This window comes from Apis florea, unplaced genomic scaffold (assembly GCF_048593485.1).
Source record: "Apis florea isolate Af1SG1 unplaced genomic scaffold, ASM4859348v1 contig_2492_pilon, whole genome shotgun sequence".
In the NCBI taxonomy this organism is placed as follows: domain Eukaryota; kingdom Metazoa; phylum Arthropoda; class Insecta; order Hymenoptera; family Apidae; genus Apis; species Apis florea.
Window position 1 is genome coordinate 5,533,817 of NW_028256593.1, and position 16,613 is coordinate 5,550,429.

Genomic DNA, 16,613 nt, shown 5'->3' on the forward strand with positions numbered 1-16,613 from the left:
TATTTTTATATTGTAAAAAAATCTTTAAAAAATTGAAAATTTGTTGTTATGAAAATAAGCAATAATAGTTTTAATGATAATCGAGTATTTATTCGAAACAGGGTAAATTTATACGAATAAACTTCGATGCTTCCGGTTACATTGCTGGTGCAAACATAGAAACGTATCTTCTGGAAAAGTCAAGAGCAATTCGACAAGCAAAAGATGAAAGAACTTTCCATATATTTTATCAACTTTTAGCTGGTGCCTCACCTGAACAAAAGAGTAAGTAGATTCTTTTATTTTAATACGTTGGTAAGCGTGCGTGATATTTGAATAAACTTGATTCTTTCGAATAATTTTGAAAATAAATTCTGATAAACGTTTTAAAATTGTTGTATTGGTTGAAAAAAAATATAAGACTCGTTTCAACAAAATGATTAATACGTATGTATTATCAGTTCATCACTTGCGTTATATAAATGTTCTCTACACGCTTAGACCAAGCCCAGATGGGACGTACTGTTTATTACTATTCGGAACGAAGTGAATCGATATTCCCGCTTCGAGACACTGAACGTTTCCACCCATTATGCGTTGTGTTTGTTAGGGATATTTTATTTTGATCCGTATTCGAATTACTATTCTTAAATGATTCAAACGATTAAGCCTATCCTTTCAGGATACGAACTACTTAAAACAACCTTCTTCATAGATGACTCAGCTATACTACCTGACTTGAAATACAATTATTAAATGCGGAATGTGTGACCTATCATTTTTGAACATTGTTTAATAAGAATGAATCATTGTTACGAATGCGTCAATTTTTCAATTCGCAAAATTTTTAATATTTATATAATTAATAATTTTTAATATAAATAATTGATAATGATAATTTAATTACACACCATTGAACAAATTTCTTTTAATATTTTGTTTTGTGGTTTTAAAGACAAGAAATCAAAATAAAAACAAATATTTCTAAATATAAAAATATTTTATATTTCATTATTATATTAAATTAATCATAAATAATAATTGTCCCTTTTTTTTTTATATCTTAAAATTATTTTTTTAATTTCTTTAAAAAGAAGAAGAAAAAAAATATAAAATGATATTTATGAAATTTCAGAGGAGTTTATCTTGGAAGATCCGAAACACTATCCATTCTTGTCCAATGGCGCATTACCAGTTCCAGGAGTGGACGATTCAGCTGAATTCTTCTCAACCGTAAAATCTATGCATATCATGGGCATGACAAATGAAGACTTTTCTTCGATTTTTCGTATTGTATCTGCGGTGATGCTTTTCGGTTCCATGCAATTCCGTCAAGAAAGAAACTCGGACCAAGCTACGTTACCGGATAATACTGTTGCTCAAAAAATTTCTCATTTGTTAGGTTTGAGCGTGACGGAAATGACGAAAGCATTTTTAAAACCAAGAATTAAAGTCGGTAGAGATTTCGTAACGAAAGCACAAACAAAAGAGCAAGTTGAATTTGCAGTAGAAGCAATTTCAAAAGCTTGCTATGAAAGAATGTTCAGATGGCTTGTGAACAGGATCAACAGATCGTTGGATCGAACGAAAAGACAAGGAGCAAGTTTTATCGGTATCTTAGATATGGCCGGTTTTGAAATATTTGAATTAAACAGTTTTGAACAATTGTGTATTAATTACACTAATGAAAAATTACAACAATTATTCAATCATACCATGTTCATTTTGGAACAAGAAGAATATCAAAGAGAAGGAATTGAATGGAAGTTCATTGATTTTGGATTAGATTTGCAACCAACTATCGACTTGATTGATAAACCAATGGGTACGTTTAAAAATTTATATTTAATAAATTTAAACTTTTTTTCTATTAATATAATATTTTTTACCTTTTATTACAATAAATTCAATTATTAAATAAGAAAATTTTATTTCACAATAGGTATCATGGCATTGTTGGATGAAGAATGTTGGTTTCCTAAAGCGACAGATAAAACATTTGTTGAAAAATTAGTAGGTGCTCATAGTGTGCATCCAAAATTCATGAAAACAGATTTCAGGGGTGTTGCAGATTTTGCTATTATACATTATGCTGGAAAGGTTGATTATTCAGCAGCTAAATGGTTGATGAAGAATATGGATCCTTTGAATGAAAATGTTGTTAGCCTGTTACAAAATTCACAAGATCCGTTCGTTTGTCATATTTGGAAAGATGCGGAAATTGTCGGAATGGCTCAACAAGCATTGACAGATACACAATTTGGTGCAAGAACAAGAAAAGGCATGTTTAGAACAGTTTCTCAATTATATAAAGAACAATTGGCAAAATTAATGATTACTCTAAGAAATACTAATCCCAATTTTGTGAGATGCATTATACCCAATCATGAAAAAAAAGCTGGAAAGATTGATGCACCATTGGTATTAGATCAACTGAGATGTAATGGAGTTTTAGAAGGGATTCGAATTTGTCGACAAGGATTTCCAAATAGAATACCATTTCAAGAATTCAGACAGAGATACGAACTTTTAACACCGAATGCAATTCCTAAAGGGTTTATGGATGGAAAGAAAGCTTGCGAGAAAATGGTAAGAAAATGTAATCTTATTTACATATTAAAATTCGATATTAAAAATGATCATTCTCTTAATAAAAATATAACACAACATTGATTATATTGATTTGAAATTTATATCTCAATCAATTATAAATTATATATAAGTTTATAATGTAATTTATATATTATTTAATTGTTTTTATTCCATAAAACATATATTCGAAAATTTTAAAAAATTTTTATTTCAGATTCAAGCTCTTGAACTTGACCCTAATCTTTACCGCGTTGGTCAATCAAAAATTTTCTTTCGTGCTGGAGTTTTGGCTCATCTTGAAGAAGAACGTGATTATAAAATTACTGATATAATTGTCAATTTTCAAGCATTCTGTCGTGGTTTCCTTGCTCGCAGAAATTATCAAAAACGTTTACAACAGTTAAATGCTATTAGAATTATTCAGAGAAATTGTGCTGCTTATTTAAAACTTAGAAATTGGCAATGGTGGCGTTTGTATACTAAAGTAAAACCACTTTTGGAAGTAACAAAACAAGAAGAAAAATTAACTCAAAAAGAAGATGAATTAAAACAAGTACGAGATAAGTTAGAATTACAATTACATTCTGCACAAGAATATGAACGAAAATATCAACAAGCTATGGAAGAAAAAACTATGTTAGCAGAACAATTACAGGCTGAAGTTGAATTATGTGCAGAAGCAGAGGAAATGCGAGCAAGATTAGCCGCCAGAAAACAAGAACTGGAAGAAATTCTTCACGATTTAGAAACAAGAATTGAAGAAGAAGAAGAAAGAAGTGCTGGTTTAGCTCAAGAAAAAAAGAAGTTACAATTAAATATAAGTGATCTTGAAGAGCAATTAGAAGAAGAAGAAGCTGCTAGACAAAAATTACAATTAGAAAAAGTACAATGTGATGCAAAAATTAAGAAACTTGAGGAAGATCTTGCACTTTCTGATGATACAAATCAAAAATTATTGAAAGAGAAAAAAATTCTTGAAGAGAGAGCAAATGATTTATCTCAGACACTTGCTGAAGAAGAAGAAAAAGCAAAACATTTATCAAAATTAAAAGCAAAACATGAAGCAACAATTGCAGATCTTGAAGAAAGATTGTTGAAAGATCATCAACAAAGACAGGAAGTGGATAGATCAAAGAGAAAAATAGAAACTGAAGTATCAGATTTGAAAGAACAACTTGCAGAAAGGAAGACACAGGTATGATTTTTATAAATTATTTTTTTTTCTTTTTTTTTTCAAAAAAAAAATTTTAAATTAATTTAATATGAAGTAACAAATATATTTTCAAACAATTTATAGTATGAGCAATGAGAACGATAATAATAATAATAATAATAATAATAATAATAATAATAATAATAATTTTGTTTTAATATTAATAAATTTTTTATAGGTAGAAGAATTTCAATTGCAACTTGGCAAACGTGAAGAAGAATTAAATCAAATAATGGCAAAAATGGATGAAGAAGGTGCAGCTAAAGCTCAAGCGCAAAAAGCTCTTCGCGAATTAGAGTCTCAATTAGCTGAACTTCAAGAAGATTTAGAAGCTGAGAAAATTGCTAGAGGAAAAGCTGAAAAGTTAAAACGAGATTTAAATGAGGAATTGGAAGCGTTGAAAAATGAATTATTAGATTCTTTAGATACAACTGCTGCGCAACAAGAATTAAGAAGCAAACGAGAACAAGAATTAGCAACATTAAAAAAGAATTTAGAAGAAGAAACATCGATACACGAAGCAACGTTAGCAGATATGCGTCATAAACATACACAAGAATTAACTGCTTTAAATGAACAAATGGATGCATTGAAAAAAACTAAAACTGTTTTAGAAAAAGCAAAAGCAACATTAGAGGCAGAGAATGCTGATTTAGCTACAGAACTTAGATCTGTTAGTGCTAGCAGACAAGAATCGGATAGAAGAAGAAAGCAAGCAGAACAACAACTTGCTGAAATAAATGCAAAACTTGCAGAAGTGGAAAGAAATAGGCAAGAATTGGTAGAAAGAGTAACAAAATTACAACAAGAATCTGAAAGTATTATGCAACAATTGGAAGCAGCAGAATTAAAAGCTTCTGCAGCTTTAAAAGCTTCAGCAACTTGTGAATCTCAATTTACTGAACTTCAGCAACAACTTGAAGAGGAAACTAGACAAAAATTAGCTTTAAGTTCAAAACTTAGAGCATTAGAAAGTGAAAAGGAAAGTTTACATGATCAATTAGAAGAAGAAGAAGAAGCAAAAAGAGCTTTAGATAAGCAGGTATAATTTTTTGCTAATTTTTTTACAATTTTCATTTTATAATAATATGTATTTGTAATTATATAATAATTATATACATAATTTGTATATAATAATATATACATAATTTGTTATTAATATTTAGTTATTTTTAATAAAATTATTTAAAGATTCCGTTTATTTATAATAGGTTCTAGGCTTAAATGTTCAGCTGGCTGAAGCAAAGAAAAGAGCTGAAGAGGAAGCTGAGGCTGCTGCAGCATTAGAAGAAGCAAGAAAAAGATGTATGAAAGATATTGAGGCACTTCAAAGACAAGTTGAAGAATTGCAAGCTGCTAATGATAAATTAGATAAATCAAAAAAGAAGATTCAAGCAGAAGTAGAAGATAGTATTATTGAACTTGAAGCGCAAAGAGCAAAGGTGCTGGAATTGGAAAAAAAGCAAAAAAATTTTGACAAGGTAATTGTAAATATAGCTTTGATCATTTATTGAAATTAATAAATTAAAACTTTATATAATAATTCTTAATTTTATAAATTTCAATTGATTGGTTTTAATCAAATGTTTGCAAAAACAAATAAATTTATATTAGTATCTTATTTTATCAATAACGATAATTGTTTATTTATTTTAATAAAATAATTATCATTATTTCTTGTTTTTATTTGAAATTAATAGAATTATTACTTTTTTTTAATTATTAACAATAGTTTGAGGATTTTTCTGTGAGTTTTTCATATAATTATCATTATAATTAATGAATTATAATATTTAATGTAGATAATTTGGTATTCAATAATATATAAAAATTATATACATTGAATCATTTGATCTATTAGCATATAATATCTTATGGAATTATTTATACACAAATTTTTAGTTATATATATATATTATTTAAAAATTGTATTTATATTAATAAAATTATTATGTATTAATAATATATAGTAATATATAATTTTAAATTATTACTTTTATAAAAAAGATAAATTTATTAAAGTATATTATACAATTATAAATATATTATGATATATTTTTCTTAAAAATGAGTTATGGTCCATAAGATGTTAATGTAATTTCATTTATAACATTCATTTTAACAAGAATTTTAATTTATAAAGTAATGTAAAATTAGCATAATTAGTTTTAAAAATTTCCTTTTTCCTATTATTATTATTATTTTAAGGTGCTGGCCGAAGAAAAAGCGGTCTCCGAACAATATGCTGAACAACGCGATGCTGCCGAACGTGAGGCTCGAGAAAAAGAAACTCGTGTTTTATCTTTAACTCGTGAACTTGACGAAATGAATGAAAAAGTTGAAGAACTTGAACGAATTCGTCGTGGTCTACAATCAGAACTCGATGAACTTGTAAATAATCAAGGAACTGCAGACAAAAATGTACATGAATTAGAAAAAGCAAAACGAGCTCTCGAATCCCAATTAGCAGAACAACGTTCTCAAGTAGAAGAACTAGAAGATGAATTACAATTTACAGAAGATGCAAAATTGCGTCTAGAAGTAAATATGCAAGCTTTAAGAGCTCAATTCGAACGAGATTTACAAGCTAAAGAAGAACAGGCTGAAGAGAAACGAAGAGGATTAGTAAAACAATTACGCGATCTTGAAGCAGAATTAGAGGATGAAAGAAAACAAAAAGCTGCTGCTATCGCACAACGTAAAAAGATGGAAGCAGATTATAAAGATATTGAACAACAATTGGAAATGCACAATAAAGTGAAAGAAGATGCATTGAAACAATTAAAGAAACTTCAAGCCCAAATAAAGGATTGTACTAGAGAAACCGAAGAAGCTAGAGCTGCTAGAGATGAACTGGCAGCAAGTGCTAAAGAAACTGAGAAAAAAGTAAAGAGCTTAGAAGCAGATTTGATGCAATTAACCGAAGATTTTGCTAGCAGTGAACGAGCTAGAAGAGCTGCTGAAAATGAAAGAGATGAATTACAAGAGGAACTCAACAATAATGCTAACAAGGGGACATTAATGTTAGATGAAAAACGTAGATTGGAAGCTAGAATAGCAACATTGGAAGAAGAATTGGAAGAAGAACAATCAAATGCTGAGTTACTAATGGATAGAGCTAGAAAAGCTCAAATAACTATTGAGCAACTAACAAATGATTTAACAACTGAAAGATCAACTACACAAAAATTGGAATCGCACAAACTGTTATTAGAAAGACAAAATAAGGAATTGAAAGCGAAACTTACAGAATTGGAAACTGCTCAAAGAGCAAAAACCAAAGCAACCATTCAACAATTGGAATCAAAAATTAACAATCTTGATGAGCAATTAGAAACTGAAGCAAAAGAAAGATTTGCACAACAAAAGATTAATAGAAAATTGGAAAAAAAATTGAAAGAATTGAGTTTACAATTAGAAGACGAAAGAAGAAATTCAGATCAATATAAGGAACAAGCAGAAAAAGTAAATGCTAGAATGAAAGCTTTAAAAAGACAGCTTGACGAAGCTGAAGAAGAAATTAGTAGGCATAAGGCAATGAAAAGGAAAGCGCAAAGAGAAATGGATGATATGCTTGAATCTCAAGAAGAACTAACCAGAGAAGTTGCAAATCTTAAAAATAAATTAAGGTAATAATAATTTTTATTTATATTTTATATTTATATTATTTTAAAAAAATCTTTATTCAATTTTTTTAGGAATTTATTTATTTTTTTTATTTCATTCCTTTTATATTTTGAATGATAAACTATTTTCTTTTTTAAATTTAAATAAATATAAATTCTTAAATATAAATAAACATATAATAATTATAAAGGATTACTCAATATTAAAATAAAAAAATACATTTTATATAATTTATTTATTATAAAAAAAATTTAATAAAAAGTTTGAATTGTTTATCTTTAGCTTATATTATTGAAAATTAGTTTGAAAGTAAAAAATTACTATATATATTAAAATATTTAGGCGTCGAGGGAAAAAGAATAGTTCATACCCCACGTGAAAAAAGCGGAAATTCTTCAAGTCTCAAGCATTCCTCGAGTCTTGGTTAGTTTATAAATTAAATTATTTTTAATAATTTGAATTATATCATTTATAACTTACAATTAGATGTACATGCAATGTACAAAATATTCTATTATATTTTTCTATTATATATTTGCAATTGTTTTCACTTCTTCTTGTTTTTGTTCTTAAATTAAAAATTATTTTTCTTTATTTTATATGTATTTTTTTTTTATATTCATATCTTTGAATATTTTTAAGTATAACAGATTATTATTATGTTTTATTAGTATTTTAATAGTAGATATATAATTTATTCAGTGACTGGGGAAAAATATAAAAATACAAACATTTGTAGATAGAAAACAACATTTAATTTTGAAAATTTTGATATAATAATATCATTTTATTTATTTATTATATTTTTGAAATTTTTCATCAGATTTTTTAAATAACAATATGTAATTAAAAATTATTTAAAATATTTTTATAGACGAGGTGGACCTCCAATAAGCCTTAGTTCGACGCGTCTGAAACGCGGTTCCGTTCAAACCGGTGGATCCGGCGATGATTCAACGACACAGGACGAAAGCATCGATGGTGAGGAAACTGTCAACTGAACAAGAAAACACAGCACTTATTGAATCCTCACAACAGGAAATCCATAAACCCAGGTCCAAGAAGTGTGTACAAGATACGCTTCGACCAAAATTGAGTTCGAATCGGAGAACTCGTTTCTATGAGTTCAGAAGTCGATTCCAATGCACCCAACGATGCCATTAGATGAGGACGGCGGCTTTCTTCTGTACATAAAAAACCCGACAGGGCCGTACCAAGTAGTATTTTATCTCCGTTTTTTCGGAAATCTACAAAAAATGACGAATTTTCTTTGGATAGCTTGAAACAAATAATCCTCTTCTATTTTTTACAAAGAGCTTATTAAAATCTTTTATTATTAATAAGCAAAAAGCGAAAGAAGGTTGTATAAGTAAATTTGTATCAAATTTTTTTAAGTTCAGCGTCCAAGTTATACGCTTATAAAATATGTAAGTTAATACGCGTTAACAATGCTTGAATGCCATACTGTATACACGCTTTATATTAGACATTCTTTCAATTACTTTATTGTTTTAATATTTTTGTCATTTTTTGTGGAAAACACTACCATTTCGTCGGGTAAGATTGAAACTAGAAATATATTATTGGGGCTGCATAATCGATAATGAATTAACATCGCATTTAGGCAGCATTAATATCTATTATAATTATATTATAGTTATATTATTATTATTATTATTATTATTAATTATTATTAATTAATATTATTGATGCAGTTTTTATTTTTATCGCGAAAAATATCGTAATATGTTATTTGTAATTATTTTTTAATAATCGAGTCAATGACGGACGATTTTGGTATCGTTCCGAACAGTATAAGAGTATAGAATTTTCGAAAGGCTGAAACTATTTTTTGTTGATCAAAATGTTTAAAAGAAATTATTTTTTAAAAATATACTAATTAACATAAAATCAATGAATAGAAAATAAATTTAAAACTTCTGAAAAATCGATATTACTTTTCAAAGAAGTTTATGAAAAAGTCAAAGCGAATCGAAATGATTGAATAAATGTTTAAAAAAAAAAAACTTATCCTTATACTAAATTGAAGAAAAAAAAATATTGTTATTTTAAAAAAAAAAGTTTTGTTTTTACGTTTTGTTCAAATTTCATAGCAATTACTTTTTTTCTGATTTTTTTTTTTAAATAATCATTGTATAGGCATTTCCTTTGTTTTTGATCAAATAAACTCGCCTGTCGGAACGAACCAGAAATCAATGATTGAAATTTATCAATTGGGTACTTAGGGCCGATCGTAAATCAAGAACTTTTTCATTTCGTATTATTCCATTTTAAGTGCATCGAAAAATCTATAAATGTTTCAAATCATTTTTTATAATGTTATGCATGAATATATATGAAATATAGTAAAAATAATTTTTTAAAATCTGTATGCATGTTAATATTTTTCTAATTTTTCAAAGAATTACTTTAATTCCATTTATATTTTTAAATAGAAAAACTTTTCTAGCACATTTTTCGGTGCATATGAAATTGAATTTTCGAAATGATATAATGAAATTAAGAAAGAGAAATAGAAAAAGCAGCAATGTTTTTTATATGTGCATTTTTTATAACATATGCATTTCTTATGCATTAGAAAAAAATTTTTATTAACGAAACCTCTTTTTGCCAAGATTTAAGCAAAAAACATGAAATTTATAACATAAAAATAGAAAATTTGTATAAAAAAAGTTATTTTTTTTAAATGAAATACAAAAGATCATTATTCGTTAATATTTGCAATTAAATCAAAACGTATAGAATAAGTAATGTGCTTCTGCTTGTTTCCTCGAGATGTCAATCATTTTTTGATTAAATAAATGTTTTTAAAAATATAATTATTTGAAAAAAACAAAAGGAGGTTAATAACAATCGTATATATTATGCATTCGTATATACATAAAAAATAATTTTTTTGTTATACAATCCAAAGACTATCGAGTGATAACATTATATCGGTATATAACAATGTAATTTGGCAATTAGTCGTTATTAAACATAAAAGAAAAATATTCAGATAGTAATACACTTACAAATATGAAATAAAAACAGATTTATGGACGATACTGGCTTCGGATTGTATGGAAAAAGAATTACTGTGTATATACATATATAGAGTATTATAAAGTATGGGACATTTAGTAAACATACTTATATCGAAAATCATTTTTTTTAATTATTCTACATAATCTATTTTTTTTCTATAGATTTATTATTTAATTCTTTAATCATATCCAAAAATTGAGTGTACGTGTCAAGAATTTACGTAAATATGAATTTTTTTATATCAAAAGTACTTAATAAAATTCATACTGCCAATTTACATATTAAAAAAAAAACTAGATAATGTTATAATAATGAACATTTACGAATATAAATTACTTTTAATACAAAAATATTGTTTTCTAGATGCAACATGCTTTATTATACACTCTATATTTATAAGGGCTATTCTATTTTTTGATACGGCAAAGTGATTGTATCTGGACGAAACCGGCCTGTTTTTTACATTAACAGCTTTCTAGTGATTTTTTAAGCGGGCTTTCAAATTCACAATTGAACTGCCATCTCATACTATCGTGGATCATTTTCTCCACGTAAAAGTTATAATTAATAAATTTGAAAACCTTTTGAATAAATTTAATAAACTTTATATATATATTTTCGACGGATTTACTTAATGACAAATAAATTATAATTTCATACATAAAAAGGATTTATGTAATGAATTATGTTTATCGAATAGAAAATATAAAGGTCGACGAAACATTAGTAAAGTAAAACTTATTTTACATGAAAATACATATATATGTATTTTTTAAAAATACATATATATGTACCCGTTTTGGGTTTAAAAATATAGATGAAAGCATTGAACCTGAGGATTATTTATGAAGTATAAGTAAAACTTAAATCCGAAACGCTAAAAAGTCGACAACCATTTCCTCAAATGTATTTCTTTTCGATGGAAATTTGGATGATTGTAAAAAATATACTTTAATTGTGCAAAATCATCGTTCGCATGATAATAATTATTTTTATCATAAATAATAAACGGATAATAATAAATAATGTAAAAAAATTCAAACTATTCTAATTCTATTGAAATAATATAATATACTCATAATAAACATTTTTAAGTTTTTTTATTTTTAATATTAAAATTTGAAAATTTTTATAATACTCTCTCATTAAAAGATTAAGCAGTATGTTTAAAATTTTGAATTTAAAATGATTACTTTATTTTTATTTTAAATATAAATTTAATATCAAATTATTAAAACAATGTTTTTTTAATTTATTTATAATAAATTATTTATCTAAAATAGTATAAAGAAATTTATAAAAATAAATTCAAAATTTAATAACATATTTTTTATAAACCATCCAAAATTTCTCTGAAGGAAAGACAAGCCTAGATCATCTAATGTAATTTGTGAATCGCTGTGAATTTATGTAAATAAGCGCAGAAAATAATTTTCAACATGGTGCGTTTTATTTAAGCAATTAATACTAATAAAAATAATAACTTTGGAATTATAAGTATCATCACTGTTTAATACTATAAATTCCAATGGAATTGGAACAGATAAGTATAGAAAATTAAGTAAAAAGATAAAAAAAAAAGGAAAGCGTTAAGTGCGTAGGATTTGACCAGCAAAATAATAAACCTTTTTGATACATTTTATATAGATATAAATCAAATATTAACACTTAAATATATTAAAAAGAAAGCATAATAAATGCTGAAAATTAAGATTAATGGATAAATTGTTGTGGTTAATGATTTTCAATTAGTTATTTTATTAATTTTAATATTTTTTAATAGCCTTTTAATATTAATGTAATATTAATTAATATATTATAATTTAAAACATTCATTACTTAGTATAAAATATTTATGTTCTTATTTAGAATATTTTTTTAAAATAACAAATATATAAGAAAAATTAAAGAAATTTTCATTCTTTTAGAAATAAAATAATAAGTTTTATTTTTTAAAGTACTTATATGCAATTTTAGAAATTCATTATAATAATTAATTTTAATTTTTTGTGCAATAAAAAAAAATTGCAGAAATTGATATATTATATAAAATCAACAATATGATAAAATATTTGTTTTATTTTAATATAATTTTACCAAACTATCAACATGATTGTAAAATGAAAAAAATGTTTAAATTTCATATTTAGATATAAATATTTTATAATATATTAAAATATTAACAAAAATTAAATTTTTTTTTTTTAAATATTTCAAAATATTGTACAGATAAAATATGAAATGATTTATGATGCTTAATGATTTTATTATTCAATATACTAATTAATACTTAAATTTATATAAAATTTTTGAAAAATTTTGAACTATATATATTTTAATTTGATATTTTTAAATTTATCTTACATCTATTGCAAATATAAAAAATTTGTTTTTTTATTTCTTCATAATTATTTTAATTTAAAAAAAGATATATACAAGATTTAGTCATATATATATCTTATATATTATTTTTAATATAATAAAAAATTATTATTATCTTAAAGTTAAACAATTTTTATATTGTCATAAATTAAATTAATTTTAAAAATAAAGATTAGATATCACTGAGTCAATGATATCAATGTTTTTCTTTAATATTTAAGATGAATCTTCCTCTATTTCTTTTAGTTGTTGTACCAATCTTGGAGTTGCTAAATCCAAAGGTGTTTTCTTTTGTTTATTCTTCAATGTTGTACTAGCACCATTTTGTACTAATAACTTTGCTTCATCAACGCGATTTTCTTCACATGCCAAATGTAATGCACTATTTCCATCAGCATCTTTGCTATCTAAAAATAATTTTGAAATATTTTTTAAGCAAAATATTAAATTTTGTAATTAATGCAAATTACATAATTTGTTTTTATTCTGGATTTAAAAAAAATAAAAACAAACAGATTCTAAAAATATTTAATATTTATATTTTAATATTAAATATTTATATTTTTAAACCTGTTAGCAAAAATAAAATTTAATAAAATAACTACCAATGTCTAAATTTCGTCCATATTCTATAAGAAGTTTTACAATAGCAATGTTGCCTTTGGATGCAGCTCTATGTAGTGGTGTAGCTCCACGATTATCAGTAATATTAACATTGGCATCTTTTTCTAATAATGCAGCACAAATAGATTTCCAATTTTTTGATGCTGCATATTGTAATGCTGAATGACCTTCTTGTGTTTTGGCATTAACATATGCACCTTCAATTAATAAAGTATTAACAACTTTTTCACGACCAGCTGATGCTGCTAAAATTAATGGCGTCATATCTGTCTAAATAACAAAATTTAAATATTTAATTAATCTAATTAAATAAAGTAAATGTGAAATATTTTTTAAAATTTATATAGATATATTTACATTTCGTTTAATTTATAAATTTTAAAATTTATGCAGAAATTATACAAATAATTTTATACTAATTTATAAAATTATTTATAATAATTTATTACATAAATAAAATATATATTAATAATACTGAATAGCATTGAGTATAATCAAAAATGGAAGAACATATTTCGAAATTTAATATCTAAAGAATTATAATATGATAAATTATATATTAATAAATTATACTTACATCATCAGTAGGATCTACTGGTACATCAAGAGATAATAAAAATCTTACTAAATCATCATGTCCTCCTAATGCTGCCCAATGTATTAACATTCGACCATTCTAAAAAACAAATTTCATTAATTACATAACCTTAAAAAAATATTTCATATAAAATATTCCTTACATTATCCTTAGCTATTTTTAACTTTTCATTTTCATTTAATAAGTTTTTAACATCTGTAGTTTTACCACGATAAGCCATATCATAAATTGATTGTTCAGACATTTTTTATATTTTGTATTCAATTAGTTTTGTACATAGCAATACAATGTTTACGTTTGAAGTAAGTATCATATCGAAAGTCAATTTATAATTTAAGTAAAAAAAAAAATGCATAACTTATTCAAAACATACATTTTTTTTTGTTATCAATATATTCATTAAAATAATGCGAAAAAAATATTATTTCTATATATTTAAAATTATATATACATGTTTTTAAAATTTATATATAATGTAAAATTAAATTTTATAAATTATTTTTATTTAAAAAAATATAATAATATTTAAAAATTTTTATTTTTAATACTATGATTTTTTACATTGATATGTAACGTAAAACTATATATTTCATTTTTAAAACGACAAATAATATCGATAAATCATAGATAATAATATATAAATATAATAAATCATAAATATAAATGTTTGAAAATTATATTGTTAATTATATTATTAAGAAATTATAAAATTATTATATATTTATTATAAATTATAAATTATTATATATTTATAATTTTTTATTTAAAATTCAAATATTTTAGTAATATTTTAAAGAAATCATTCTCATGTATCATTGATCAAAGTATCGTCGCTTTAAAAGGAACCATAAAAAGTAAACAAAATTGAAGATTTTCATGTGTTGATTTATATAAAAATTTATACAATAGCTTATTTTGTGTGTTATTCGAAGTATTCTATTTATTTTATAATATGGCAAAACATCATCCAGATTTAATTTTCTGTAGAAAACAACCAGGAGTTGGTAAGATTTACATTTATATTAGGTTAGATTGTAATTTTTAATTTTAGGTTATAATTATGTGATATTAATTAATTTATTAGTAATTATATGAATAATAATAAATTTTTTTTTACGATTTTTTTATAAATTTTGCATGATAAAAAAAAATATTATTAAACTCATTTCTGAAACTGCAAATATAACAAAATTTTTGAAGATCCATTTGTTAAGTTTAAGTTTAATAATATTTTTATTAACATTAAATATTTTTTTTTATTCTGCATAGTTAGAGAGTTATAGTGAAGAATATATATCAAGAAAATCTACTACAAAGAGGATATGAAGAAAATTTACCAGCTGCAAAATTCATATTTTCATTCTTAAGTATTTGTAATTATATTATTATATAAAAATAAATATTTTGTTTGTACTTAGAGAGAGAGAGAGAGAGAGAGAGAGAGAGAGAGAGAGAGAGAGAGAGAGAGAGACAGGAGCAATATTTAATATTTAATAAAAAAATTTTTGAAATAAGAAACGTATCCTTTTGATATTTTTTAACACCTCCTAGAAGTTTCCTTTATGTTCTTTACTATAACTCTAACTATGGAAAAATGTTCCGAATAAATATTATTAAATTTAATAATGATCATTTAAATAAAAAAAATTAGTATATTGTTTTGATTATTTTAAAAAATAAAAAGAGACTTTGTAAGTTAAGAAGTATTTTTCTTTTTCAAAAAATTGTTTATATTCTAAATAATTAATTTTTTTAATTAATATTTAATTTTTATAAAAAAAAAGATTAAAGATAAAATTAAAAAACTTCTTGATGTTTATAAATTTTATTTTATTTTTTGTTGAATTTTATATTATATTTTAGGTTGCATCATTAAATAATGATAAATAAAGTGACAAATTTTTGATATTACATTTATATATAAGGAAATGTGTAATCTAATTGATAATAAAAATTGCTTATTTTATTTTTAGCAATAGGAAGATTATGTGAAAAATGCGATGGTAAATGTGTAATTTGTGATTCCTATGTAAGACCATGTACTCTGGTTAGAATTTGTGATGAATGCAATTACGGATCTTATCAGGGTCGATGTGTTATTTGTGGTGGACCTGGTGTTTCTGATGCTTATTATTGCAAGGAATGCACAATTCAAGAAAAAGATGTAATGTAACTTGTATTACTAATTATACTACTACTAGTTGTAGCAATATTTATAAAAAGAATGTTTTTTTTTTTAATTTTTATTACATCAAATTATTAATTTTTTTTCATGCATATTAATAATAAACTTAAGTAATAATAACAAATATAATAAAAATTTACTAAATTTGATTTTTTATAGAGAGATGGCTGTCCAAAAATCGTAAATCTCGGAAGTTCAAAGACTGATCTATTTTATGAAAGGAAAAAGTATGGATTCAAGAGAAGATAAAGATGATTGACGAAAATTTCTAATCTGTACAAAATATTTCTTATGTTTCAAATAAATAATTTTCTTGTAATTATGATCATTTTTTCATTAATAATTAAAAAAAAATATTTTCACAT

General features: G+C 24.1%; 3 protein-coding genes across 10 annotated transcripts in view; 2 read left to right on the forward strand and 1 right to left on the reverse strand.

The window, feature by feature from the left end:
- The window catches only part of zip (myosin heavy chain 10), a 25,411-nt gene extending 12,376 nt beyond the window's left edge, over positions 1–13,035 (forward strand). For 4 of the 7 annotated variants that reach the window (XM_086905659.1, XM_086905660.1, XM_086905657.1 and 1 more), the window contains 8 exons: positions 102–264; positions 1,115–1,804; positions 1,922–2,568; positions 2,786–3,766; positions 3,963–4,826; positions 4,996–5,265; positions 5,993–7,413; positions 8,286–13,035. In XM_086905659.1, the coding sequence (XP_086761785.1) occupies positions 102–264; positions 1,115–1,804; positions 1,922–2,568; positions 2,786–3,766; positions 3,963–4,826; positions 4,996–5,265; positions 5,993–7,413; positions 8,286–8,412 (5,163 nt within the window). In that variant the 3' untranslated portion in view covers positions 8,413–13,035. Of the gene's footprint in view, positions 1–101; positions 265–1,114; positions 1,805–1,921; positions 2,569–2,785; positions 3,767–3,962; positions 4,827–4,995; positions 5,266–5,992; positions 7,414–7,753; positions 7,835–8,285 lie in introns of all 7 variants that reach the window. The other 3 variants (XR_015291424.1, XM_012488947.3, XM_086905661.1) reach the window with 3 other exon arrangements.
- Positions 12,845–14,386, reverse strand: LOC100866742 (uncharacterized). Its single transcript, XM_003695360.4, has 4 exons — positions 14,206–14,386; positions 14,043–14,141; positions 13,447–13,735; positions 12,845–13,248 (listed from the first exon to the last, which is right to left on the reverse strand). Exons 1-4 carry the CDS (start codon positions 14,305–14,307, stop codon positions 13,058–13,060), a joined length of 681 nt encoding a protein of 226 aa, XP_003695408.1. The 5' UTR covers positions 14,308–14,386; the 3' UTR covers positions 12,845–13,057.
- Positions 14,121–16,567, forward strand: Phf5a (PHD finger protein 5a). Of its 2 annotated transcripts, none has more exons than XM_086905665.1 (4): positions 14,121–14,365; positions 14,847–15,067; positions 16,037–16,227; positions 16,408–16,567. In XM_086905665.1, the coding sequence occupies exons 2-4, from the start codon at positions 15,016–15,018 to the stop codon at positions 16,495–16,497; spliced, it is 333 nt and encodes a 110-aa protein (XP_086761791.1). In that variant the 5' UTR covers positions 14,121–14,365; positions 14,847–15,015; the 3' UTR covers positions 16,498–16,567. The 2 variants fall into 2 exon arrangements, with proteins under 2 accessions (XP_086761791.1, XP_086761792.1); XM_086905666.1 differs by having other exon boundaries at positions 14,138–14,365; positions 16,037–16,232.
- Positions 16,568–16,613: the final 46 nt, after the last annotated feature.